Source organism: Ceratotherium simum, chromosome 17, assembly GCF_057802395.1.
Source record: "Ceratotherium simum simum isolate JZ-2026a chromosome 17, ASM5780239v1, whole genome shotgun sequence".
NCBI classification, from domain to species: Eukaryota; Metazoa; Chordata; class Mammalia; order Perissodactyla; family Rhinocerotidae; genus Ceratotherium; species Ceratotherium simum.
This window is the reverse complement of record NC_141916.1, coordinates 22,824,125-22,849,652: the sequence shown is the minus strand read 5'-3', so window position 1 is coordinate 22,849,652 and position 25,528 is coordinate 22,824,125. Positions and strand designations below refer to the sequence as shown.

General features: G+C 32.9%; 1 protein-coding gene across 2 annotated transcripts in view; it reads left to right on the top strand.

Annotated features, from left to right (window-relative positions):
• ARID2 (AT-rich interaction domain 2) overlaps positions 1 to 25,528 on the top strand; it is a 159,359-nt gene that overhangs the window by 63,310 nt on the left and 70,521 nt on the right. For both annotated transcript variants that reach the window (XM_087442525.1, XM_004428922.2), the window contains exons 4-5: positions 17,223 to 17,356; positions 22,767 to 22,985. In XM_087442525.1, coding sequence (XP_087298651.1) covers positions 17,223 to 17,356; positions 22,767 to 22,985 — 353 coding nt within the window. The remainder of the gene's footprint in view (positions 1 to 17,222; positions 17,357 to 22,766; positions 22,986 to 25,528) is intronic.

Here is a 25,528-nt window from a genome sequence, read left to right as displayed (position 1 = left end):
AATTACCAGTAGTGCTCTCCTAGTCATTGTGACAAGCAAAAATGGCCCCATAATTTTCCAGGTTATACCTGGCATGGTACCGCCCTCAATTGAGAATCACTGAATTAGATCAGCAACTTTCTTACAATAGATTTTTACCACTTAACAAAATTTTAATTCTCAGATTTAGAAATCTACTACATGCCTGTTCACCTTTGATTCTAATTTTTTATGATTCATTATATAGTAAGTTATGTCAGTAATCAACTGTGAAAATGTTTTATGCTTAATTAAGGCAGGAGTGTTTGGACTGCTCTGGAGCTGCTCAGTGTTCTGCAAAGGTACTTCAGGCCACAAGAAAGATGGTATTAGGACAGGAGGAGTGGGCAGGATTCTCCATTAGGTGCAGTTTCCTTTTACCTGATTACAAATTGTGCTTTCAGGCAAGAAAGAGTTCTTCTGTTCTAAGTTATATCATCTTTCCTCTGCCTTAACAGGAACAAATGATTAAAAATAAGAAACGTCTTAGTGACAAAAATATCAGTAAATTTTTTTATGTTTACTTTCTAGATCATTAGGTAGTATAAAAAGTATTAATTATAAGTATTGTTAGACAGATTCCCAACAGTTGTCTGTCTGGGCAAGCTAAGCTCTTTATGAGGAGAATCATCTCTTTTTCAGAGGACCAACCAGTTCAGAGGAAAATTAAATCACCTAACAGACTGTTTGAACTAAAACAATAAATTTGAAGATAATTCTTTGTTTTTATTATACTTAGATCAGACAGTTCTTCCTAAGCCTGTTTGTTCATATTTGTTTCCATTGTAAATTTAATAATTTTATTAATTTATGAATTTAATAAGATTTCCATTGTAAACTTTATTAAAACCATGGTGTCTGTTGGAATGTCCAAGTCATTAAGATGAAGTTTTACATTGCAGCATCTTGATTCTTTGTGGGTCATACCTTTGTTGCATATTCTGAATAAGTGCAACAAAAAACTACCATCTATTTTTTCCCCAAAAAATAAATAGTAGCTATTTCCTAAATTCAAGACAGTTACTCTTGGTGATTTCTACAGTGTGATTTAGGGAATTCTGATTATCCTCCTTAGTTCATTGCTAGGTGCTTAGATTCTGGAAGAATTCCTAATGTGATGAGGTTTTTTTTAAAGAAGTAAATGTAATAAAATGTATACTATTTAGGCAGTAGAATAATTGCTGTCAACTAATTGTAGATCAGAAAGGGGGAAAACAACTAAAGATTTACAGATTTTATAAGAGTAGATAGACCAATAAAATGAAGTAAGCTCAAAGGTGAATTTTTTTACTGGGAAGATTAATTCCTAGAGATATTTAGCTGACCATATAGCCTGTGATTAATCTAGTGCTCCATATCTGGATACTTTTATTTGGATCCATTCGTACTACTATGCTTTTAATTTTTGATTATTAATTACTTTTTTTTAATTATTGGAAAATGAAGAAAACATTTTACATAAATGACCTAGAATAGAACTGTTTGCTGTGTCTCTATATTTTATGCATTTCGTAATGAAGTTGGAAAGTATACACTTACAGAGGCACAGGTAGTTTGCTGAAATAAGACTAATGAGAATTCAGGCAGATAGGTCAGATAGGTTAGATTCAGTGGTTAGAAAAACTAGTCTTTATGTCAGGTCTCAGAGAGCCAGGCCAGTTGCAGCACCAGGGAGAGCTCCAAGTGTGCTCTTTGTTCTGACGCTGTTCTCCTAATGGTAGAGGGTGTTTGTCCTGTGTACTTTAATTGGTTAAACAAGCGCAGCTCCCCTGAAGGTAATAGATTTTTCTTCCTCATTTGGCCAGAAGCTTCAGTTTCGCTGTCTGAGGTCAGAAAACAAAGTACAGCTATTCAGTAATGAAACTAATTTATATGTTATGTGGTAGAACTGATTCTGAAAAGGAATTCCATAGTATTCTGCCTACTTAGCTATGATTTTTGTCTTGAATAATTTAGCATGATAATATTTACCCCCCTTCTCAGCTTTCCAGAGGATTTTCCCAAGTGCCATTCTTTTTCCCATTATAGTCTGAAACTTACTTTCTTATAATTGCCACCACTGTCCTTTTTTCTTGGAATTTTTACATTCTACTAGGTTTTAAAACTGGAAGAGTTATTAGATTATTTAACAACTACAAGTAAATGTTATCTTCTGTAATCATTCAGAAATAAATCCAGACGTTTATTAAGGGTGTATTTTACTATAAGGGTATGTTATATTACATCTTGTGCACACTCCATATGCCAGTATCAAAGTTTCATCTAGAACCTTCATCCTGTAAAGGATAATTTCTACCCACTGTACAACCACCTAAAGTTTACTCTTCTCTTGCAATCACTGCTTTCTAGCTAATCACAACACTTCACTGCAGTCTCTAGATGACCCACTTCATTTGAAACAAATTCTCTTGTATCTTTAACCTTTTCTTGGAACACTCTGCCCTTTCTTCTTTCCTCAGTCTTCCTTTTCTTCCTTCTTACTCCTTTAACCTCTCTCTCACCTTTCATACTTCTCAATTCATTTCCTCTCTCCCAACTCTTTTCCCTTCTTCTTGTCCATCTCTTCTTTTCTTTTCTCTTCCTTCTTCCTTGTCTTCTTCCCTTTATATCCTTCTTATTCCTCTTTCTGTCTGATACACTTCCTGTCTCCTCCAATAACCTTTCTTCTGATTTTAACAAAAATCTCTCTTTCTCTACATAACACTGCTACTAGCTGGGTACCATCTCAAGAAATGACCACATTCGTTTTTTCTAAAAAATCTGTTTTAAAGATTTATCACTTTGCTTAAATTCCTCAATTCCTACTCCTGCCTTCTGTACTCTTCTTAGATATCCTGCTAATATACTAAGAAAATAGAAACTGGCATATATGATTTCTTTGTAAACTTCTTTTCCTATCGCTTCAAAATGATCTATATCTTAACTCATTTTCTTCTCACTCTGGATTCAGAAGGAATAACTTCTCTACCTATGCTCTATTTTTTCCTTCGTAAAATAAAAACAAAACATATTTACTGTAGAAAATGTAGTAACTGTAAATAAATTAAAAATTTTTAAATCACATACTTTTAACACTAATTACTGTCAACATTTTGTTGTATATGCTTTCAGACTGTTTGCATATATTTCATAATGAAATGTATATTTTGAATAAATAAATCATACTATCCATTGCATTTTCTAATTTTTTATTATGGTATCTCAAATATTCTTACATGTTATTAAGTATTTTTACAACACCATTTTTATTAGCTGCATAGACTTCTCTTTCATAAACCTTAGTGTATCAGTTTCCTATTGGATAGTTAGGTTGTTTTTCATCCTTATAAATGGTGATGGACAGCTTGATTTTGGGGGCTAAATCTTTGAACATATCTTTGAATACATCTTTGAATATCATATCTATTTCCTTAGGGTAATTTTCTAGAGGAGAGATTTCTGAGATCAAATGATACTCATACTTTTAATACTTTTAATGCATATTGTCAAATTCCCCTCCAGAAAGTTTATACCAGTGTATATTTCTACTCTGTATGAGTTTCTGCTTACCTAAATCTTTGCCAAAACTGGGTATTATAAATTTTTAAACTCATTTAATATTTTTAACTTGTATTTCTCATATCAGATATTCCTTTGTTTTTTAAAAATCATATAATTTGCTCATTTTTAAAAATTGGTCCTTCTCATGATGACTTGAAATAGTTTGATATATATATATGAAATATTTTCCCAGGTTATTGTTTATCATTTAGCATTATGTTACTTTTTGCCTTATAGAAGTTTTAAAATTTTTATGGGGTAAATATATTACTCTTCCTTTGTGGGTGCTTCCTCTCATGCTGAGAAGGGCCTTCCCCACTCTAATATAAAGATATTAACTTGTCTTTTCTTCTGGTTATTATTATTTTTTTTAAATTTACATTTAAATCTTTAACTCATCTGGGAATTAATTTTGTCTGTATAGTATGAGGTAAAAATTTAACTTCTTGTTTTCCAATAATGAATCGATTTTCTCAGAATTAATTATTGAATATGCTATTCGTTTCCCACACTTATTGGACAATGGGCTTCTGTTCTATTAATTCATCTCTTCATTCTGTTTTAAATATTGTACCTTTTAATAGATTTGTTACTTATAATTAGCCTTTTTTATTGAAGAAGTAATCAAGAGCACTGTCTGAAAAAAGAAAAGAAAGTTTAAATAACGTAAAGGGTGAGAAAGTCTCACTATGGAGGTAACCACTATTATAGTTTTTTAATTTCATTCCAGAAATACTTTGTTTATATGCAAGCATATAGCCGATCTCTTTTGTTACATAGGTAGGAATATGCTATATACACCATTGTTCTGCACTCTTATTACAAATCAGTATATATAGATGTAACTCATTTTTTACAGTTACACAGTAATCCAATTTAAGTATCTAAAATAGTGGCTACCTATTGTTTCAACATGTAGGTTTTTTTCATTCTTTTGTTGTCACAAACTACTGTAATGTTATACATCCTTATCCTATTCTTGGCCAACATGCAGTATAGGATAAATTTCTAGAAGTGGAATAATTAGGTTATAAACTATAACTATTTACAAACAACATAAATCAGCCCTGGCTAATTTCTGAAGAAAAGGAATTTACAGGAAGTCTGGAAACCAGGTCTCTCAACTCCTCCTCCTATTACAATAACCTATTTTTGTTACTCCCTAAGAATTCAAAGTTTCATGCAAAGTCCCATTTGGATAAGACTGATTTGTATGTCCATGTAGCTGCCACGAAGTGGCAAATTGGAAAATTGGAGGCATACTCCCCAATATCTAAGTAAAGTTACGTAGAAATACACAAAAGGAAATTTTTCATATTATAAAAGTGAGAAAAGACTTTTTCCACCCTTTTAGAGTCTTTAGTGAGGCCAGACTCTGCTGCTCCTCACGTTGGCGAGTTCCCCAAGTAGTAGCGTTCTTGAATGCTAGATATCAGCAAACAAATGTTTAATGCAGTCCTCACTTTTGGCTGCTTAATATCTGTATACAACACTTCTTCTCACACGTACACTTGAGGCAGACAATAAAAACCTAATAAATTGGAATGATTCCTCTTACACCTGTAAACCTGTAAATGTGCTTATTATCCACTCTCCAAGGAGAGACAACCCAACGTTCCATAAGTTATTCCATCTAGCTGTAAGTCTAGGATCCCTTGGTGATATCCTCTAGACATCTGTTTTCCTCAGACTATAATTATATTCCTAAAAATGGAAAATTGGAGGCATACTCCCCAATATCTAAGTGAAGTTACGTAGAAATACACAAAAGGAAATTTTTTATATTATAAAAGTGAGATAAATTGTATTTTAAATTTCTTAACCATAAAAAAACCTTTTGTGATCTTTTTAAAAGATATATTTATTAATTTCATCGTTATTCATCTCCCTCCATGAGAATCTTACCCCCATTTGGATGGGGATATTTGTCTGCTTTGTTTACTCAGTATTCTAAGTATCTAGAATGGTGCCTGGCACATAGTAAATGCTTAATAGATATTTGTTGAATGAGTGACGGAATACTATTTGAATGAGAGCAGTAAGCTTCAGTTTTTTTTTAAAAATTCCAGTTTAATAGTCGGTCATACATTGATTCAAAATTCTATTTCTATATTCAGTTTATTTTGATACTTGCTTTTCCACAGTGGAAGAATGACGTGTGGATGAAAATGGGACAAATGCATCATTGTGTACACTTAAAACATCATGGCCCTCCTTTTATTAATTCCTTCTGTTAAGTATGCAGTGTTTTTCTGTTGAAATTTATTTAACCTTTTTTCATCTTGCCTGAGATCAGTTTTCCTTGTAAATTTTGAGACACTCACATTTTTACATTTTTTATAAAAAGATTCAAATCAATTTCTGTGCAGGTAAGGACAATGATAGGTAAAGATAAATCCTAGTTTCTCCGTATATCCTCCAAAGTCAGTAAATATCACAAGAAGAACAAATAAAACTACAAAATCCATACCCTCAACATAACTAGAAGATAGAAGGCTACAAACTTGAAGTTTCCTTTAAGTGGAAAAGTAAACACCAAATCCCAGCAGAGATCTTTCTGTCTCCTGACAAAAGCATTTGTGGAGAGCAAGGGCAGTTCTGAAAAACTGGAGAAAACTAGAATGGCTCTAAAATCACCGTCAGAAAGAGAAACCACACCTTAGGTACAAATGAGTCCCGGTAGATCAGAGAACTGACTGCAGATCTTGGGCTTAAAAGTGTGTGTAATTTGAGGTGGCATTCTTTGAAAAGTATTTTTTCTGAGGGAGAAGAAAGTTAAAGAGAAGGGAAGGCACCCTTTGGAGATTGGATAATGAAGGAAAAAGAAGCAAAAGGAGGAAATGTAAGGTCCTGTGAGATAAAATAGGAACCCCTCCCCCCAAATTAGAGGACACACAACCACTCTACTTACCATCACCACCAAAAAAATAAAAAAGTCATCCATTAAGAAATCATACTTTGCTACACTAACAAAAGAAGGGACTCTTGAAATAGAAACAAAAAAGAAATTATCCCCGAAAACCCACAAAATCACAAAGAAACCTAGGAAGAAATGGGAAGAGAGTTGATTGAGCCCAAGAAAGATATGGAAGAAAAAGACAAAAATCATCTTAGAAATGAATTCTAAATTCTAAAATGCCCAAGGGAGAATGGACTCAACTGAAAATTTAATAAAGAGCATTGAAGAAAGGCAGAAAAATAATCAAGAAAATGAAAATGAATTAAAGAAGTTAAATGGGTAAAAGAGAAAGCAGTTGAAAGTGAGACAAAAAAAGTTTCAATATATATGTATAATTGAATTAGAAAAACTAAATAATGGGAACAGAAATAATATTTAAAACTATCATTTAAAAAATTTTTCCAGAAATAAAAAAGGACCTGCCATCTACATATTGAAAGGACTATAGAATACTTGGGGAAATTGATCTTAAACAGTCCAATTTGAGTCATATCCTTATAAAACTGTTATACTTTAAAGATAAAGAGAAAATTCTGAGAGCCTCCAGGAAAAAATAAGACCAAATAACCTACAGGGAAAGATAATTAAACTGGCACAGATTTCTTAATAGCAACATACAAAGCAAAGTAACAATGGGGCAGCATTTTCAAGAAACTACAGGAAAAAAGGGTGAACCAAGAATTTAAAAAGCTATTCTTCAAGTATCAAAAATAGAAAAACATTTTAGACATGCAAAACTCAGAGAATACTATATACATGAATCCTACTTGATGAATCTACTAGAGTATGAGCTTTATCCAACTACGAATTGACTAGTAAAACATCTGCAGAAGGATCCATGGTGAGTGTTAAATATATTTATTTGTAGATCTGAGACTAAAACATACATGGCAACAAAGGTGAAATGATAATATATAAATCTTATATATTCGTATGAAGTAAAAAGAATGCAACTATAAAGGAAGAAGTAAAGAGGAAAGTAGAAAAAGCTTATTGGTTGTTGTAACAGCCATAGTTGAGAGTGGGAAGATACCATTGAAAGTTCACATACTAGATGATAAAATAATAAGAAAATGAGTTAAGGCATTGCAAATGTGTAAGTACAAAGGTAACCAATAGAACAAAAATACAGACCTTCCTAAATACCAAAAGGAATTTAAAAACAAAATAGAAGAACAAAGAAAACTCATTACATAAATCACCTCTTATCACTGCTCTAGCTGTAACCCACAAATTTAGTTTTCATACTGAAAATAGATTCATAGATAGTCAATAAAAATAAGTAAATAAGAAAATTTAAGAGATGTAATCAACAAGAATGTGGAAGAATAAACCTAAAATGGAATACAAAAAAACAAGTGAACCTGTGTTCAAATGATTTATCATTGATCTAAAGACAAAAGGAACTGTAAAAATTATATTGAATTCTGGAAGATATGTTTACTGTAGGATTGAGAAAATGTATAATTTTATTGAGAAAAACGTGAGCCAGATTTCTCACTATCAGAGAAGAGAGTTAGAAATATGAAAACAGAGAACTATGGTGTTGAATTTGCAGTAGAGATTAATATGTTATCCTTTTATACAAATGTAGAAATAGATCTATACACATGTGCATGCATTTGTTTATATTTCTTACTTTATTTATACTGAAAGAGCCTAGAAGCAAAGATACCTCTATATGCAATGAGCACACCTAGGGTCCAGATACTGATTTCTACACATCATTCCTCATTAAAAAGAAGCAGTGTTCCTTGGAGAAAAGGGTGATTCTAGGGCAGGAGCAGGGAAAATACAAGATGAGCCTATTACATCTTGTTGTGCTTTTATAAAGCAAGGAACTGCTCAAAAAGTGATAGACACACATCAAAGGATATGGAAGCTGTCTTGAAAGGGTTCCCACTGGTCAAATCTGGTACAATTTGAGCATTAGAATAAATAATGATAGGAATATAATATTCCTGAAAGAATCTCTGGGTCCATGGTGGTATAAATTAATGAATAAATGGGAGAAGATGGAAAGAGCTCACTTATAGTAGAGTGAATGCCAACTAATAAATGTAGAAGGAATCATGGAGTTAAGAAGAATCACCATTACAGTAATAATTGATTCAGTCAGGAATCATCAATGGATGCTAAAACTAGTGGGTGAAAGTTTGATAAGGAACAGGGTATTTACATAGCCTTAAAGTGGTCTCCCGTAAGTTACTTATTAATTTCCAAAAGGAAAAGAGTAACTTCATAGTGGTTTAACCTAGTAATCCCAACCTTAACAAAGTAATCAAAGTTAACAGCACCATCAATGGGACAAATTGACATGATGTACCTCCTAATATATGCACTAGGATACACATTCACTTCTGTGGTGTTCCTGCCAAAAGTGCATTCTCTGTATCTAATTTAATTATAAGGAAATATAAGACAAATCTAAATTGAGGGACTTTCTACAAAATAACTGCCCTATACTCTTGACAAATGTCAAGCTTGTGAAAAACAGGGAGGAATAACTTAATTTTAAATGCTTTAGGAAAAACTGTGTGTGTGTGTGCATGCGTGTGTGTAGAGAGAGGGAGAGATTGAACAATTGAGAAAGAAGGAGAATATGATAAAGCATATGAGCAGTATATAAACAATTGATGTGTCTGGATTGAAGATATATGAGTTGTTTGTACTATTCTTGTGAATTTAAGTATGAAACTATGTCAGTATAAAAATTGTTTTTAAAGGATTGAAAGCCCAGAGAATTTTTGGGAGATTTTTAAATAATTTGGAAAATTCTTTTTCCTACTTCAACATAGATATGAGGGTTTTAGTATATGACACATGCACAGTATTTTCAGCAACAAAATCACATGATGGAAGGAAAATCCTTTTTTTTTTTTTTTGTGAGGAAGACTAGCCCTGAGCTAACATCCCATGCCAATCTCCTCTTTTTTTTGCTGAGGAAGATCGGCCCTGAGCTAACATCTGTGCCCATCTTCCTCTACTTTATATGGGACGCTGCCACAGCATGGCTGGACAAGCGGTGCATCGGTGCGCGCCCGGGATCTGAACCTGCGAACCCTGGGCCACCGAAGCAGAGTGCATGCACTTAACCACTTGCGCCACCAGGCCAGCTCCGGAAAATCCTTTTTAAAAAACATCTTTTTTTAAAAAAAGTACTCTTTCCATAGCATGAGTTTCTTTTTAAAAGTAATTACTTTCTATTCCTTGTTTAAATTTCACCTTTAATGGGTAGATTAGGTGTCTTTTTTGTTTTCTTTTCTAAATTATTTTTTAGGTAAGATATTGCTTATCACCTAATGTTACCATGGGAAAAGTCAGCAGATTTGGGACTTGTGAAAAGTAAAATATGGGGCCGGCCCCATGGCTTAGCGGTTAAGTGCGCGCGCTCCGCTGCTGGCGGCCCGGGTTCGGATCCCGGGTGCACACCGATGCACTGCTTCTCCAGCCATGCTGAGGCCGTGTCCCACATACAGCAACTAGAAGGATGTGCAGCTATGACATACAACTATCTACTGGGGCTTTGGGGGGAAAAATAAATAAATAAAATTATAAAAAAAAAAAGTCTAGATTCTCAAGATTGGCCACACTTTTATAAAAGTACTCTTCACTAAGATATCCATTCAACCTCTGTTGTACAAAATCTATTTTTAGTGACTTCATATCCCATTATGAAGTATATTTGAAGATTTTACTTATATTTGAACGACCTCTTTTTTATATAATTGACCACATTGAAATCATCCTGTAGCATTTTGACACTTCTGACTAGAACTTCTTTGCTGCATTACCCTGCCTGTAAATGACACAGTGAATGATTTTCGCATGTCTAATCTTACCTTATAATCTTCCTTCCCCCCTTCCTCTTTCCCTTTTTTCCCTCCCTCTATCCCCTTTCTCTTTCGTCTTCCTTGGTCACCTCCCCCGACTTCTTCTCCTTCCTAGTTAAAGCAGCTGCTTCTTCATTGTGGCTTTAAGTAGAATTAACATGTTTTTCTGAAAAAAATTTTTCTAAAAAAGTAATTTGCTTATGAGAATATATCTTCTCTGGTACAGCTTTTCTTTAATGACTCACCAAAAAGTAGTTCTTTGTGAATTTCATTTTTGAAAGAGAATCTAGTAAATACTATAAGCTCAGATATGTTAAAAACATCTGTATTTGAATTCAGCTATATAGAAAACCTCCCACACAGTATAATTTGCTCTAATCCTTGTTTCTTCAACTCCTCAGTAGTGTTTTCTTATCATTTTCCAACAGTATTTATTTTGTTGCCATTTTTCAATATATTAATTTGGCCATTTTTATCATGAATGAAGAATTGTTTTCCCAGTGATGTGGAAAAGACTCTTGTAAATACTTATCAGTACACTTACTTGAAATAATATATATTTTTAAACTTTAAGAAGTTTTGATTAAGGTTCAATGACTTGAAAATTATTGCTGAGAAAAAATGTAGAAGTCTGTCTTCAAATTCTGGATACTTAAACATCTTGCAAATCATCAGTAACATAAAAAGTATAACATTAGCCTAGGACAAGGTTCATCATCAGTATCAGGGCATGTGAATCCACAATTCAGATAGGTTTTTTTTTTTTGATAATTTAGGAATCTTTTGGCCTACTTCTTTCATATCTGATTGCATTGCCATTGTTTTTACTTCATAGTATTGTTGATAATGAGCTCATGTGAGAAGTGTCAGCTCTACCATTTTCTTGTTTATTTTTGTTTGCTTTATTCAAACTGTGGTTTCTTTGAAGGAATATATTTAATCTTATCTTTTTTGTGAGAGATAGTTTAGTTAAAATTAGATAATATTATTTTTAAATCCACTTAACCTAGACATACACAGACATTAGTCCATGGAATCTAATGAATGATTAAGGTTCCACTGGTCAAAGGCTAGTGAATGAATGAGGATTCCACTGTTGGCTCCTCCGCATTGTCTCATGTGGGGTAACATATGGACTGCCTGATATATGGAATGAGGGAGGGAGGAGGCAGTATTGATCCATAAATTAAATCTCTCTCTATTGGAGTATCTTGTGTTTGTGCCCCACTTTGAAGCATACTCTTCTGCAGAAGCAAGAACCGTGGATCAAGTTGAGGTATAATGTTCTCAGAAAGCCTGTACTAGTCAAGGAGGTAGACTGGGAATTCTTCGTTATGTATGGCATAACATAGGGGCCATATGAGAGATCCAAAAGTAAGAATATTCTGGATGCTTCATTTTATTAAATAACCTTTGGCATCCTTTGTTTAGATATTTTTTTCTTTGAGCTACAGGTGGATTTAATGTTATAAAATTTTCAATATTGAAGTATCATTGGATTTCTGCAATAAAATCTTCAGCCTTGAGTGTGTCGTTAATATATATTAGTAGATTGTTTTTTCAAGTATTTTATGTGTAGTCTTTTTTAACTACAATATTTATGTAATTTGTATGTAGTTTGTCAGAATTTTTTTTTTTGAGGAAGTTTGGCCCTGCACTAACATCTGTTGCCAATCTTCCTCTTTTTTTCTTTTTTCTTCCCAAACCCCAGTACATAGTGGTGTATCATAGTTGTATAGTTGTAGCTGTTCTGTGTGGGATGCTGCCTCAGCATGGCTTGATGAGCGGTGAGTAGGTGTTGTACCCATTAAGCATTTTACCTAAAGAAATTCTCTTATGTCAACGATTATTGCTTCTGTTCCATTTATTCTGGTCTTTTCCTTCAGGACCACCCGGGTTTTTTTTCTTCCTATGTTTGAGCTCCTGTTTATCATACGTGTCTCATTTTTGTCCACCAATTGTTTTCATTTGTTCTTTTCTTTTCCATGTAGAATGGTTTCTCAAGCTTGCCCTCTACATTACCGGGATGATCTTCTACATTGTCAAATCTACTCTTTAATGCCTCAACCTTTTTTTGGATAATACTGGGCAAAGAAATTCATTACCTTTATGGTTTCCAAGCCACCATACTTGATTTTGTGCCTTGTGTTTCATCTTGAAGTTACTTGTATACCCCATCAATAGAGGTCTCATTACCTGATGACACCAGTCTTTTCATGCTGGTGCTTCTCATAGGTGCCCCACATCCCTGGGTCTTTGGGTTTGTTTTTACAAAGAACCTGCAAGGTGAAGTTTATAAAAGACTTTGCTTCCTTGGACAACCACTGAGTTCAACCCAATTTTCTATAAGATTTTTTTAATAATTGTCACTGTCTAGATCCCATTATTAGACACACCCTCACATTCTGTTGATCCTCAGTGGCTAAAGGAAATCCAGATTGAACTTGCCTTTTTATATGCTTTGACCAAGGATCTTCTCTACTTTCCACTAGACCCCATTACTGTCTCAAGAACTATTTTGCAGGTTAGTCTTGTGGATACTTGAAGTTGCTTTTAATGGATCAGAATTTCTAGAAGTTTCCAACTTAGAAATGATGCACTATCCTTCTATTTTTACTCTTCAAAGTTCACTGCAATTGGATTTAAGGGAAGAGATTAATACAGGTCCTTAACTACCATCTTTTCCTAAAACATTTCAAAAAGTTTTTATATTGAAGTATTCCCAGTCATATACATTTGATTTTTTCCCCTTGATTCAAGAATAATCAAGACTTTCTTGATTGGTGGTGGTTGTTATTGTTGTTTTTTAACTTCCAAGAATTCTACCAAAATATTTACAGGTGAAATTATATGATATCTGACAATTGCTTTAAAATAATCTGGGAGAGGGTTGTGAAGATCATTAATTGTGGTATAGATGAAATAAAATTGACCATGTGTTGATATTTGCTGATGGGTACTATTGTACTAGTCTTTCTACTTTTGCATATGGATTTGGAATTTTACATCATAAAAGTTATTTTTAATTTTCCAAGGTTTAATTTCTTTTTTTTGAAAAAAATTTCCTTGAATTGCATTGTGGTTAGAGAATGTGCCCTATACAATATTTAATCTTAACTTTATTGTGGTTTTCTATGTGAAATGATATATGATCAGTTTTATAATTTCCATGGAGATTTGAAAAAAAAAATCATTGTATAATAAATCAATCTTATTGGTGATTATATTCAGATCTTCTATAACCTAATTTTTTGTGTGTGTACTTAATCTGTCAGATACTGCAAGAGGTTAAATTTTCCCACATTCATATTAATACTGCCCATATTATTTGATGCTATTTTGAATGCACTCTTTTTCCCCCATTGTATTAGTCACACTTATTAAGCTTTTTAATTGAACAGTGCCATTTAAAATAATTTCTAGGGGGCCAGCCTGGTGGCGTAGCGGTTAAGTTCGTGTGCTCCGCCTCGACGGCCAGGGGTTAGCGGATTCGGATCCCCGCACTGACCAATGCATTGCTCGTCAAACCATGCTGTGGTAGCGTCCCATATAAAGTAGAGGAAGATGGGCGCGGATGTTAGCCCAGGGCCAATCTTCCTCAACAAAAAGGGGAAGATAGACAACAGAGTTAGCTCAGGGCTAATCTTCCTCACACACACACACACACACACACACACACACACACAAATAATAGTAATAATAATTTCTATATTATATGCCAACTTTTCATATTTGCTTCCATCCTCTAAGTCTTTGTCTTATGGCATAGAATCCACCACAAAATAAATCAATGCCAAGTTGAAGAAAAAGAAGATATAACTCACCCCACCTGAATCTGTTCCTAATGTTAAACTAGGAAACCTAGTTTTCTGTGGTTGCCTGACGAGAGAATTACTGCCATCTGGATTCCAATATTTTACCAGTCTTGAGTTAAATAGGTAGTGTACTAGGCAGATTACTGTAAAAGCTCAGTAAATACTTGTTTGAGTAATATATTAACTATTCAAAGTGATGTCACTGACTTTGAGAAGAAAGAGAAAAATGTGTAGTCTAGCATTTGTAGTTTAAAGAGTGAACACAATGTATCTGTTAGTGTATAAGCTCAAGGTCAGGATAATTAAATCTGAAGACTTATTAGACTTTGAAATGTAACTTTATATTTTAGCTGCTTTCTCTTGTCTGTTAATACTTTTTAGTTTTTAGAGGTATAACTCTTTGAAAAACCAAAAAAACACTGTGTGCTTGTTTGTTGAGAGGGACAAGAGATCAGAACTGGGTGCCAAAACCTTAGTTGAACTAAGAAAGGTTCAATCTCAGTTGGAAATATTTAATTATGACAGTGAGAACAAGTACTGGCCCTCACACCGGGGGAAATAAAAATTACAAAAATTATAACAATTTGCCTAAACCATAAAATTGGAGGAATAGGGTTAGAATATGCCAAGGGACCAAAAGTCATATATTTGTAAAATCTTATGAAAATTTGAATTATAAAGAGTTTTATGTATATAATAATATGTACTATTTATTATGGGTATATAGTACTTGTGGTGTTGTCAGCCTCTCCATGTTACTTATGCTCCCTTTTGGGTATTCTGGAAGGTAAAAGATCATATTTATGGTCATTCTTTACTAATGATGTTGTTTCCTCCCCCAGCTGTAATAAAAACCACAAATTTTAAATCTGTTCCCAATTATTAGTAACAAATATGTAAAGAGCATCTTAAATATTATTAGTGTAAGATTTTGATTTTAAAATTGTCTTCATTGTTATTTTGATTATATATAGATAAAAATTATTTAATAAAGATTATTTATCTTTAGTTTGTTTTTAACCGTTCCACAATGAGTTCAATCAATTCTGAAAGACCATACTCTCTAAAATACCTCTATCAATACGATTGCCTGAATGATTTTTTCTGATGTAGGTAATCTCTTATTTGCCCGAAATATGTCACATAGTTTTTGAGCAGCTATTTGAGTCTAAATTTATATATACTCTTCTTTTGATGATATCTGCATTAGATATTCAAAAAGAATAGGCTTGATTTATTTATCTATTTAAGTCCATTGTAGTTCTTTACTGGAGACTGTGTTTTGTTTTGTTTTATGTTTTCAGAGAGTAACTTCTCTCTGCTTGGGGACATCCCCAGGATCAGGGTGAAATGTGTGCAGCTGCATACTCTCCTCAGTGTTCAAGAGTTTTATCTGTGCATATGTCTCTGCTTTAGTATGCTGTATCTCCAACAGTAAAGAAAAGTGTTGGATTCACTAGCTATCAAGCTGCTGGCTAGGAAAGAGTTGTTGGCTAAAATTGAGCTTACATGGAGAATTTGGAAGGAATGGAAAGGAGCAGTTCATTCTTTTCCATGCTCAAAGATGTGAAATTATTGTGCCTTATGAAGTTGGAAGGGGAAAATGAGGAATGGTAACAATTTTCCGTGTCATTAGTTTTTATATTTGTAAAATTATAGTTCCATTCATCCCACTTTGAAAGTTAAGGTTTGGTACAAATAACAAAATAATACTTCCGAGATCATCCTGTATGTTCGTTGATAACCCCCTCCCTCATCTCAGCTGTCTGTAACTAAAAAAGCAAAGAGATGGCTGGGTGGCTGCAGGACTTTGAAAATAGACAGTAATGGACTTAGTACCTGCATGGATCAGGAATGGTAGAAGGATTGATTTGTGAAACAATCACATCTAGAAGTTTTCTAGGATAAATGTAAGTCATTGTATTAATCAGCTTAACTTGTTATTTGTGAAGTACAATAACAAGTTCGTTAGTCACAGTGTTGTGTTTGACAAGGGTTTGACTAATTGTTTCCTCATTTTAAAATCGTACTTGAAAATCTTATTATAAACTGGTAGGTGAATTTGGAAATTTAATTCTAATTAATTTAGGAAGATTGATCATACCCAGTAATGGTGATACAGTGAAAGATATAGAAACTATCTTCTAAATTGGTCAAAATGTATTAGGCACATCACTTTTGGATGAGAATTTGGCCGTATTGCTAGTTATAAATGAGCATATCATTTCCAATGTCTATCTAGAGAAAAATATTCAAACAGGTGCACAGGTTAAACTTATTGCTGCATGCTTTGTAGAGATCTAGTTAAATTATGATGTATCAATAGGATCAAATATTATACAGCTGTTAAAAAAACTGAGGTAGTACTTTGCTTAGACATGCTCTAAAATACGTTGTTAAATAAAAATATACATAGAAGGGGCCAGCCCAGTGGTGTAGTGGTTAAATTCGCACGCTCTGCTTCTGGGGCCTGGAGTTTGTGGGTTCAGATCCCGGGCATGGACTGACACACCACTCATTAAGCCATGCTGTGGTGGTGTCCTGCATACAAAATAGAGGAAGATTGGCGTGGATGTTAGCTCAGGGCCAATCTTCCTTACAAAAAACAAATAAATAAAATACGCTGAAGTATGTACTTGAACCTGTGGTTATCTCTGGTGAGTGAGATTGGGGAGGTCAAGGGTTAGAGAATCTTCTCATTTTCACTTGGTTTTTACAACGACCACGTGTAATTTTTTTTAATCAGTAAATAAATTGTATTGCCATTTACCTACATGTAGTTGTCCTTTGATATTCCCTACTTCTTATATTTTTATTTGAGTGGTGGTATGGTCTTTTCTGAGAATATAAAAAACACTTTTTTAGAATTATTACATTGTTTGTCTGTAGTATTACTGCTGAAATGACTGTTCCACTACTATAAGAGGTTTGTAGTATCTTATTATTTTTTTTTTATTTAAAGCCTCTAGAAAAGGAAAACAGATAGATGTGGTAGGAGTTAAAAAATAAGATGTAAATTTATTTTTAAATCTCTGCTGTGCTGTTTTTCTATTTCAGTTACCTAGAAAAGTACGAGAAAGTTCATCATTTTGGGGAGGATGATGATGAGGTACCACCAGGCAATCCAAAGCCACAGCTTCCTATTGGTGCAATTCCATCTTCCTACAATTACCAGCAACACAGTGTGTCAGGTAAATATCTTTGGAAATTAACAAGGCATAGGTCCACAGTTTGGAATTAGGAAAGTAGACATTATCCAATGAATTAGTGCCTTACTTTGCACATGAAAACCCTTAAAGCCTTGGGGTAGTGCAGCTTTCAAAGGTCAACATCTAATTGGTATCAGGGCCCTTTCTGTCATAGGCTGCATAAGATTTTTAGTTGTAGGAATTTTCAGAGTTACAAATACCTATACTTTCAAGTGAAGTTTTTTTCTTATTTGTTTGGCTAATGATCAGTTTAACCTGAATAGTCACTAAAATGAGAAGAGGAAGTTTCTGTTAGGATTAGAGAAGCCACGAGTACTCAGATAGCATCTACTAATTTTCTACAATTAGTGGAATTCCCAGCACCAGAATTCCTCAGAAATGTTTCTAACTATTTGGCTATTTTCCTGCCATGGTATGAAGAATAAGATTTTTTTTCATTTAAGTCTCCTTGTAATGATTATAGAGGAATCTGCAGCTAAAAAGAACGGGACTCAAATTGGAAATAATCAGGTTGAGTCTAATAAAGAGGTTCTTGAGGCAGAGTAGATAGGGGTTCCAGTGTTTAGTGGTTCTGGGGGTTGGGACTGCATTGACTAGGAAGAGAGCTCTGAAGAGATAAGCATCTCTTTTCTTCAGTCACTAACATTTGGCCTAAAAAAGAGGAGGTATGTCTTGGAGAACAAGGGTTATATTCTTTATAAAATATACATTTATCTTGATATTTGTTATTCTTCATTGTTACTAGTCCCAATGTCTTATAGGTAATCTTTAGATTTAAGTTCTCTCATTTGTGCCAGTATCACTAATTTTCTTTTGTTTTATTTTTCCATTGTCTATTTTGAAAGTTTCTTTCATGTTGAATTTGACTCCGTATTTCTTCCCCAATCAGTAATAACTGAAGAAACAGACTCTCCTAGAATCTGTGCTCTTCATTAGAAGAGGCTTCACGTGATGCTTTTGTATAATTGGGGTGGTGGTGGTGGTGAGTGCAAACCAAACTTAGCTTTATTTTTAATGAGCAGTTATTACCTCAAGAACCAAGGTTAAAGGAGAACATTTTAAGTCACCATGTAGATCTTGCTAATAGTTTAAGCTGATAAAATAAAATGGAGTGACTTGGTAAGTGATATGTTCCCTGTTCCTAAAAAGGGCTAATGACTGTAATCTAATTCAAGGATGTTATAGAGGGTATTCCTACAATTGAATGAGACATTCTACTAATGACCTTTAAGACCATTTTCAACTTTATAACTCTGTGTGATTCCTATATTACAGTAACAGCAGAATTGTCCATTCTTATAGTTGAAATAGAGTTTGGTGTCTGCTATTACAGCCCCCCAAACTGACCCATTTCTACGTTTGAACCTATTTACAATAAAATTTTTCTGGATCTGTTTTTTTTCCTCCTCCTCTAATTAAAACTGATTTACTTCAAGAAACAAGATGTGAAATATTTCTGGTATTTCAGAAGCCTAATGAAGTCATTGATAGAGCTACACAAGTCAAGGAAATGAGAGAATTGCTTAACCTGGTGTTATAATAACTCCTTTCTGATGCTGTCATATGTCTTTCTGTTTTTAAGGAGAATCTTAGCAGTTATGTAACGTATGTACCATGCTTATCAAAATCAGGTTTGGGGACTCATAAAAGGAAGGAAACTAGAAATTGCTGGGGAACATCAAACTGCTGTATATCTAATTCAAACTGAAAAGAGGTACTATTTCAGGGCAGCATTTATGAATTTGAAGGTGCTTTTTACTCTTCTAGAAGGAGCCATAGCGACATTATGACAGTGTTCTAAAAATTAACATGATTATCAACATACAAAACAAATCCCTTACTGATGATTCTTTTCAAGTGTCATTAAGGAAAATATAGTAAGCTTCACAGCTGTCACTGTGTGTGTGTGTGTGTGTTTTAAATAAACACCAAAATAGAATAACACAGTGGCAGTTTAAAAGCCTTGAGGAAATTTTGGTTAGAAGTTTAAAAGATTCATGTCTACGTCTTTGATCATACAGCCTTACTCTCCTTGTAGGTTTGAATAAATGTATTTGGATAACTGTATTTATCTCGAGATACTTAAACATTGTAGATATTAGGAAAAGCTAATCTAAAACAATATTTTGAAAGGTAATATAATAAATTTCAATTGGCAGTAGCTCCAGGACATTTGGTATGAAGTGCAGTTCTACTCATAATTGTCATAATAGAATATTGTACATTGATAGAATGTGGGACCAAGTTTTCTTTTAAGGATATTGACTCTTTTTGCCCAATGACTGTAAGTGGCAAAAATACTGAACAGATTTTCCTTTGAACTTTAGGATTATTAAACATTGGCATCAATATAGGGTGGTTTTGCCATTTATTTGCATAGTTTTTTGTTCTTTTCCTTGCAATAAATACCTAATCTTTGGTTTCCTTCTTTTTCTATTCTTTTTTCCTTGGTATTGATTTGGATGCAATAAGTTTTACAGGACTATAGGGTAGATTATTAAGGACGTTTTGTTCATCTTCTCTTACATTTTTAAATTAAAATTTTAATTAATTTTTAAATTAAAATAAAATTTTAAAAATTTATTTGCAGTATCTTTAGTAGAAAAATTGTGAAAGACACAATTGACAAATGAAAATTCATTGAAATTAATAGACTTGTAGAATTTTAGAGCTAGCCAGGATTTTAGTGGTCATTTAATTGAATCCAGTCATTTTGATAAAAGGAGGCCAAGCACCCTGTCCATTTGCATTTTTGGTGCTTAAATTTGGACAGATTTCGTACAGGAAGATTTTTTTAGCTTTATCAGTTGTATTGGAACAAAGATTTTCCTTTAAATGTTCCATATTCTAACAGACATTTGGACTACAACAATCACTGCCAGTATCAATGGAGAGAATGTGTTGTATAATTCCTGCAATGTAAACAGCACTCCAGGAACAATTCTCCCTTTCCTCTAAACTGAAAATAGAGTAGTGGTTGTCTCAGATTCAATTAAGTTTGTCAGCAGTGATCCGTTTGCATAAACTTTGAGTCAAGAATGTTGAAAATAAATTTCCAGTCCTATTCCAATCATAAAATTGTAGCTGTTTAATCATGTCTCCTTGGGGGAAGGGAAGGGAGGTTCTTAAAGTCTTGTGAGCATTTTATCTTACATTATCTCAGGAATCTTTACCAAGCCTGGTATAATTAAAGGACTTTTCATAATTATCATATTTATTCATTTTATTTTCATTGGAGATGTCTTTGGCAAAGTCATTCAGGTAAGGATGTATTGAATTGAGTATCTGATGGCATCTGTCATTCTTCAGTAGCAAACAGAACAATTCTAAGATCATATTGAAAGCACATAAACAAGACTGTGACAGACGTTGAATGTGGGTTCCAAGTTTTTTTGTTTTGAAGAGATTCGCCTGAAAGTTTTGTAGAATCTAAAAACTATTGCTGAGACTTGCCTTCTCATGATCAATTCCAGTGTGCGGTATAGAAGTATCAAAATATATTCCTATATTCACAGAAATTTTGTTACTTTTTCTCCAGATATTTAGTTTATGTTATTTATGAGAAATTTCATTGACTGTAAAAAATAAACAATACACTATTCTTTAGCCTTAAATATTGTAAAGAATCTGTGTCATAGTCATTTATAACTATATTGTGAAACTTCATCATTATGTTATTGGAGAAATTCCTAGAATATTTTAGAATTGAAGAGGTGCCTCCTCAAATGTCTACATTGAGAAATGAAGAAATTTCTTACGTACGTGATTTTTTCTGTGGCATGTTGTGACAGTAGATTCCTACTTGCATTCCATTTAGTGAGGTTTTTCAAAAAACTTTTTTTAATCCAAATGTTTCTGAAATGTTTTATCTAGAATTTTTCTAACTCTTGTTTTCTTGCCTCTTCCTGTAAAACTAGTTATATCTGTACATGAAAAATGTACTTGCAGTGTGTCTCAGGGCATAGCTTCCAAGGCCTAAACTCCCCCAATTAAGAATCAGTATTTATATAACATTTTCTTATATGTATATATTATGATTATATAATATATAGTGTGTGTAAGCCCATCTTCCCTATCTTCAAAGTTTTGAAAGTGTTTTAAATTAAGTCTCCTAGAAAAAATCTTAGTTACCTTGGGTTGGGAAAAGATTTCTTAGGACACAAAAGCATTAACTACAAAGGTAAAAATTTATAAATCAGACTTCCTCAAAATTAAAACTTCTGCTCTTTGAAGACACTGTTCAGAAAATGAAAAGAGAAGCAACTTTCTGGAAGAAAATATTTACAAAACAAGTATTAGATAAATGACTCATTTGGAATACTTAAAACTGACAATATTAAGTGCTGACAAGGGTGCAGAGCAACAAGGACTCTGTACATTGCTGGTAGAAAGGCAAGAAAGGTTACAGCTACTTTGGAAAACAGTTTCACAATTTCTTATAGAGTTAAACATACATTTATGTATGACTCAGCAGTCCAAGAGAAATGAAAAACTATGTCTGCACTAAGTCCTGTAGGTGAATGTTTATAGCAACTGTATTTATATAAAGTGCCAAAAACTGGAAATAGTCCAAATGTCCCTCAGATAGGGAATGGATAAACAAATTGTGTTATATCCATGCTATAGCAATTAAAAGACCAAACTACTGATACATACATCAACATGGATATTAACCTCAAAAGCATTTTGCTAAATGAAAGATATCAGATACAAAAGGCTACATACTGTATGAGTCCGTTTGTTTGGCAATTTGAAATAAAGCAAAGCTATAAAAACAGAAAGTAGATCAGTGGTTGTCTGTGGGTAGAGGAGGGGATTGACTACAAAGGAGCATAAAGAAACTTTTTGGGGTGATGGAAATACTCTATATGTCTTCATTGGTGGTTGTGGTTAAAAGACTGTATTTGTCAAAACTCAGAACTATAGAACTAAAAAAGCATGAATTTTACTGTGTTAATTATATTGCAATCAATCTGACCTAAAAAAGTAATAATTCTCCTACAATTAAGTAAAGAAGGTAGGCAGTGTGTCTAAGAACACGATATTGTTAAAAATTTCAAAGGAACCAGTCTCCCTGGCTTATAGCATATAAAAATCAAAATAAGTCTCTTGAAATACAAGAGTTAAAAGTATAGATTAGGAAATTAAAATAATGATACAATAATAATTTGGCAATGATATCAAAGAAGTATGTACATTTTTTGTACTTTACTACTTTTTGACAATTGTAATTTTAACTTAAGAAATTTAGAAAGTTGAACTCTTTAAAACTTCTATTCAGTTTATATTTTATAAAAGAAAACAAGCTTTTGTCCTGTATTCAGAAGATATTAACCATAACGGTTTCTAATCCTTGGTGTACTTAAGGTGTTTTTATTTTTATCTTTGTTAGATTATCTGCGTCAAAGTTATGGTCTATCTATGGACTTCAATTCGCCAAATGATTATAATAAATTGGTGCTTTCACTATTATCTGGACTCCCAAATGAAGTGGACTTTGCTATTAATGTATGCACTCTCCTATCAAATGAAAGCAAACACGTCATGCAACTTGAAAAAGACCCTAAAATCATCACTTTATTACTTGCTAATGCCGGAGTGTTTGACGACAGTAAGTTTTAAGCTGAACATATTGTATGATCATTCTATGAGGGTGTTATAGATTTTTTTTAAGGAGAAAAGTACTTTTTATTAGTCAATATAATAGCATTATTTATTTGTTTTTGTTATATTAAATCTATTATTTAAAATAATGAATGTTTGGAATTTTTTAACCTTAAATATTTGAATAGTAATTTAGTCTCACTAGAGCTTTTGAAATAAAAATCTTAATTTTTTCTTAGAGTAATATATGGGTTTCTGGATTTGAGAAGATTGCTATGATACAAAATTCTAATAGAGAAAACTAGGACCTGGAGGAAGTTGTTTTTCTGTAGTATATTTCTGCTAGAGTGTGGTTATAATTCTTTACTAAACAATTTAGGTCAATGCATTTGAAAATTTGCTGCCTAAATAATCAAAATAAGATTTATCAAATATTTCATATCCTTTTTACTTGTAGGATTTGTAGTTGTAGGTTTTTATAAGTCAAATTCTTTATTTTCTATGAAATTATCTCTTATTAAATCTAGGTTACTCTTCAGACCAAATTGCTCAGTTCTGTAATTATAGTTTAATAGGGATTAGAAAATATACTTTGCAGTCTTTTCCTGCCCCTAGTTTTTCTTTTTAAAATATCTGTCAGCTAACTGTCGTTGATACAAAATTTTTTCTTGCTTCTCTATCCTCCTCCTACCAGACACCATTGTAACTTCTTTATCCAGAAGTATATTTCCTATTAAAGGATAAAGTTTTGACATATATTAAAATTATTTTATCATATAGGAAACTATACATATAGCACAGTAGACACAGTCTGAGAATTTCTTATAATATTTTATAGATTCCTGACTTTTTATCTTTAAATAGCAACATGTTTGCAAATGAGTTCATTTTTCTGCAATTTGATTTGGGTCAAGTAGTGTACTTTTCAAATATAATTTTATTTGAGATTATCTAAGTAGGATTCCTTAAAATTTGACATGTGCTTATTTTGTATGAAGACAAACTTTAAATTACTTTTAAAAAAAGTGAAAATTAGTTTCTTAACCATGCCTGAAGTTATTCTTGGTCACATGGAGGAGGAACAAAGATCAGTACTTCGTAGTTTGTCTCATAACTTTGATGATGTAAACTGGGTGAATTTCTATCTCACTTTCATGTTCTTTGGTTCCTACTATTTTATTTTGATCTTTTAAGACATCTCTTTCAGCATTTAATATAGAATGGAGTTTAAAATTTTCACATTTTTTAGAAACTTTAAAATGAAGTTTTTCTAAAGAATAAATATTCTTAAACCGGATTAATTTTAGTGAATTCTTACCATTGAATCATTGAATAAGGATTACATGTATAGGGCCGGCCCCATGGCTTAGCGGTTAAGTGCGCGCGCTACGCTACTGGCAGCCCGGGTTCGGATCCCGGGCGCGCAGCAACGCACCGTTTCTCTGGCCATGTTGAGGCCGCGTCCCACATACAGTAACTAGAAGGATGTGCAGCTGTGACGTACAACTATCTACTGGGCTTTGGGGAAAAAAAAGGAGGAGGATTGGCAATAGATGTTAGCTCAGAGCCGGTCTTCCTCAGCAAAAGGAGGAGATTAGCATGGATGTTAGCTCAGGGCTGATCTTCCTCACAAAAAAAAAAAAATAGGATTACATGTATATATATGATAGAAGTAATCTTACCAGTTTTGGTGCACTGAGTCATGACATTCTTTAGACCCAGTTTATCTTCTTGCATTCTTTAGGCACTTTTATTTATCTAAAAGACTAAATTATTATGGAGCATAGCAATATATAACAATAATAATTTAGCAAATGCTATTTAAGGAATGTTTCTATCATTCTAACAAAGTTGAGAGTTCCAGAATACATAGGGACTTTATGAAGACTCTATACTTAAAATGATGGTATTTTACATTATGAAAATAATTTCTTTGAGTTTGAGGATTATGGATATATTTGATTTGGTTAGGCTTTTGAGAGGTTTTGATTTATTTTTTAGGGCATGGAATTTTAATTGAGAGAGAAATCTAGATGCCACTTCCTTTGAAAGTGTGGAATGTTTATACATTTTGTGTGTTTGAAGAAGTATGATAAAAATTCCATGTGACAAAAATTTTAATTTTTCCATCTTATATTTCCATCCAGTATTCTTTTCCCAGTGAAGTTTTTCTTTATAAGATTTTTTCAGGACAAACAAACAAAACCTTGTCTCTCTTTAGTGGTATGTGGGCTTCATTTGTCTAGTTAAGCTGCTGCTTATATGTAAGTTTGATATTTTATAAAATTCTTCTTTAGGTCACTATAGTTAATTTATTTATTAAAAACTTTCACATCTGTTCCTTATATTGATTTCCTTATGACTCTAATATCAATATTAAAATTCCTTGATAAATATAATTTATGTTAAAATGTTTCTGTTCCTCACCCTTTTTAATACTTTCAATGAAAATTCTTATTCTACCCTAAGTGCTTTACAAACCTTATTTTATTAAGTAAATATTAAGTCTATACTAAAGGCATAGAAAGACTGTAAAGATTCAGTAAATCT